At 34.7% G+C, this 3,131-nt stretch overlaps 1 protein-coding gene across 3 annotated transcripts; it reads left to right on the top strand.

The window, feature by feature from the left end:
* The first annotated feature begins 1,121 nt into the window (after positions 1 to 1,121).
* Positions 1,122 to 2,732, top strand: LOC149962313 (uncharacterized). Of its 3 annotated transcripts, none has more exons than XM_090169125.1 (2): positions 1,122 to 1,197; positions 1,796 to 2,732. In XM_090169125.1, the coding sequence occupies exon 2, from the start codon at positions 2,037 to 2,039 to the stop codon at positions 2,643 to 2,645; it is 609 nt and encodes a 202-aa protein (XP_090025251.1). In that variant the 5' UTR covers positions 1,122 to 1,197; positions 1,796 to 2,036; the 3' UTR covers positions 2,646 to 2,732. The 3 variants fall into 3 exon arrangements, with proteins under 3 accessions (XP_090025251.1, XP_090025247.1, XP_090025259.1); XM_090169121.1 differs by lacking the exon at positions 1,122 to 1,197 and adding an exon at positions 1,219 to 1,506; XM_090169133.1 differs by lacking the exon at positions 1,122 to 1,197 and adding an exon at positions 1,265 to 1,301.
* The last annotated feature ends 399 nt before the right edge of the window (positions 2,733 to 3,131 follow it).

Genomic DNA, 3,131 nt, shown 5'->3' with positions numbered 1-3,131 from the left:
AAAAATATTATTGTAACCATCAATACAATAAAAACAAGAGGTGTAAGGGATTTTAAGTAATACACAAAAGTATTAAGTGATTTTGGCTTTATAACGTTTTAAAATTTCATTATACTTATATTCAACAATCGTGTATATAAGAAATTAAATGTACTAAAATGACTATTCGTGACAGAAAACTATCGCTACGCCCCCTTTGGTTCGCCATTGAAACCTAGATAGATAGCGGCTAAAGCAGACGCTATTGGTTTTTCCTCATCGTTATTCGGTAAATTTCACTTTAGAAATAATGATACTTGCATTTTAATATAATTTTTATCTCGTTTGCTTAAATTTTGATAAGTTTATTTAAGAAAAAAACGTTTTTTCTGAATTTTTAATTTAACTGTAGCAGACGCTAGATCATAGGCACAACCCCTTAGAAGCTAGCGCCGTTACGAATAGTACGAACCATGAAAATCTTTATCTAATTTTATTAATGATGTTAATGATGTACTGATAAGGGGCTTAGTACAATTTTGAACCGGAGTCGTTTTGAAATAGTAGAATAAAATAAGATACCTTTTACTGTTAAACTACGTCTATAAATTTAAATTGACGTTGGAATTCTTTTAAATATTTTTCATAGTTTAATTTAAGAATTGTAAATAACCGAGGAAAGGAATTGCAAATGTTTCCATGTGTTCACAAAATATCGTTAAATGTACGCCTATTTCGACAAACACTGGATGTGTAATATAACTGCGATATCTAGATCACAATGATACTAGATGTCATTGGGACGAAATATTTCCTGGACGTGACTCATGCATACCTTACCAAGTTACCACTTCTGAAAACACTTGATATCCTCGCCCCCAAATCTTACTTGGTTCTAACGCGAATGAAAAAAAATAAAAAAATCGTCTGCTAACACGCATTATGACTCATTTTAACGTAACTAGCACCAGTTACCCCTTGTTAAATATATTCCGATATTTCGTAATTTGATTTAATAACTAACATGTTTTAAATATGTATCTATAAAACTGTCAAAATTCAAATATAACCTTTATCTACGCGCGCTAATAAAAAGGTCGCGCATGTTTTTAAAAACCCAAAAAAGGGTTAGTGTTATTAATGTTTTTCTGTGATAAAGACGTTTGGCGTTGTTGTTCCTCTTGTAGCGATTTTACGGAACCCTTTATGCGAAATTTTGTGAGAACAAGTTATCAGTATTTCACTTTTAATATTAAACTTCTTATTTTAAATACGTGGTGTTTACCTTTTTAATTATCGTTCGTGATATAACTTTCGATTAAGTAAGCGGCCTATTTTTCAGTCGGTAGGCCATCCCCTCTTTGTGATTCCCCTAGCTCTCCCAAGCTATTCCTTTACACCCCTAGCTTATGTTAAACCTGGTGTTGTAAAATTTTAAATTAGTTATTACCCCCATAACTATGCGAATTTAGACTTCATTTAAACAAAATCGCTCTATCGAGGCCCACCCATTGATTATAACTAGAGGTATAGTTCAAATATAAATCTGAAATCATATATAAATGCAGCTGTAGATGGCGCCACCTTATGCTGATAAAGATAGCTGGCAGTTAGGAATTTGTGCCGTGAGATGTAACTCTAGCGATATTGCACTTAATGGGTACATCCACAGTTAAATTTGTTCAAAATAAACTTTTGAATAGTACAGGGAAAAATACATAACTAACTTTATTCAACTATGGCTGATTCAAAATATGATTTATAAATAAGTTGATATTTCTAACCAGTGTAATTTCCACATTTAACATCATACCAGGTGAACTTTGAACCGTGATACGTGGTGTCCATGTCATTTGCGCGATTCGAGGGGTGAGCCACTTCGATTGAAAGGTACTTTGACCCTGCAAAGAAAAGTGTTTCTGGATAGATAATTATCTTTGAAAAACAAACATCAAACACTTCTGATAAAAGTCATCGGTATCACCCTCTTGTTGGGGAATATATCAAAACCGCATTGAGTCGTTTACGGCCGTTCGCAGTAGTAGCTACAATTCAAAATGCCTATACGAAGATCGCGAAAACCGTTCAGCGAGGAAGAATGGAAAAAACGATTCGAAAGATATCGGTCACGTATCGAGAGATTGGAAACGTCATCCGTCCAACTGCGGCGAATGCTACTTGGTCTGCACCAGGAAATGGTCGAAAAGAAGCAATTCCAAAGATGGATCAAAGACGTGGCAATACCGAAGTTCGAAAATGGGGTTCAAAGGCAAGTGAGTAACTGCGACTTTTACCAACAGCTCCGTGACCAGGCCAGCTTGTGCGACAATCCTCCGTTGCTGCTCCGTTTGCAAGAAAGCCTGGACAATAACCTCATTCGTTTGGACGCGAAACGACGCAAGCTGAGACTCGTTCGGGAAAAAGCACTTGAGGACCAACAAAATTTGGAAACGGCCGAGACTGTGATTAAACAATGCGGGAAACTTTTGAAGATCTTCGAAGAACTCTTGAGGAATCCGGCGACGACTTTAACGCTGTTCAAGAAGTACTACCTGAAGTACCGATTTTTACAATATCAGATATTTAATATTGAGTTAAAAACGCCCTTGTCATTCTGCGACGATGTCGCTTTGTGGCAATTTTGTTTATCAATAAACTATGTTTAGATAACTTTACTTCAAAAAATAAAATCCAATATGCTGATATTAAATGGAATTGCTTTTAAAATAAAATAAAATATTAGATAAATTTAATCTTTTTGTATTTATTTACCTAAAGCTTACGCTATATTTGCAAGGAAGTGAAATACTGAATTTCTTTGTCTTCGGTTTCAATACCTTTTGTACAATCTTTAAAAATATTTTCAATAACATTTTTCTGGTAATACTCTTGCCATAATTAGTGGCGTGCTTTTAAATTCTTTAAAGCATTAGAGGTCTTTAGCATCCCTGCATGGGGGCCCCTTGAATTGTGGGGATTCTTGGGCAAGACGCGGTTTTAAAATAATTAAATTTAAATTTGACTAATTGATCTCAGAAATCGTAATGTCATTCACCCTAACTAAACCCAAATAGCGGAAGTAGTTAAGTCAACATGGTGGAACTTCTGGTTATATAGAAAACGTCAAGAATGAAATAAAAAGGTAAGAAGAA

The sequence above is a fragment of the Leiobunum rupestre genome, chromosome 1 (genome assembly GCF_980474605.1).
Source record: "Leiobunum rupestre chromosome 1, qqLeiRupe1.1.hap1, whole genome shotgun sequence".
In the NCBI taxonomy this organism is placed as follows: Eukaryota; Metazoa; Arthropoda; class Arachnida; order Opiliones; family Sclerosomatidae; genus Leiobunum; species Leiobunum rupestre.
This window is presented reverse-complemented; position numbering and strand designations above follow the sequence as displayed.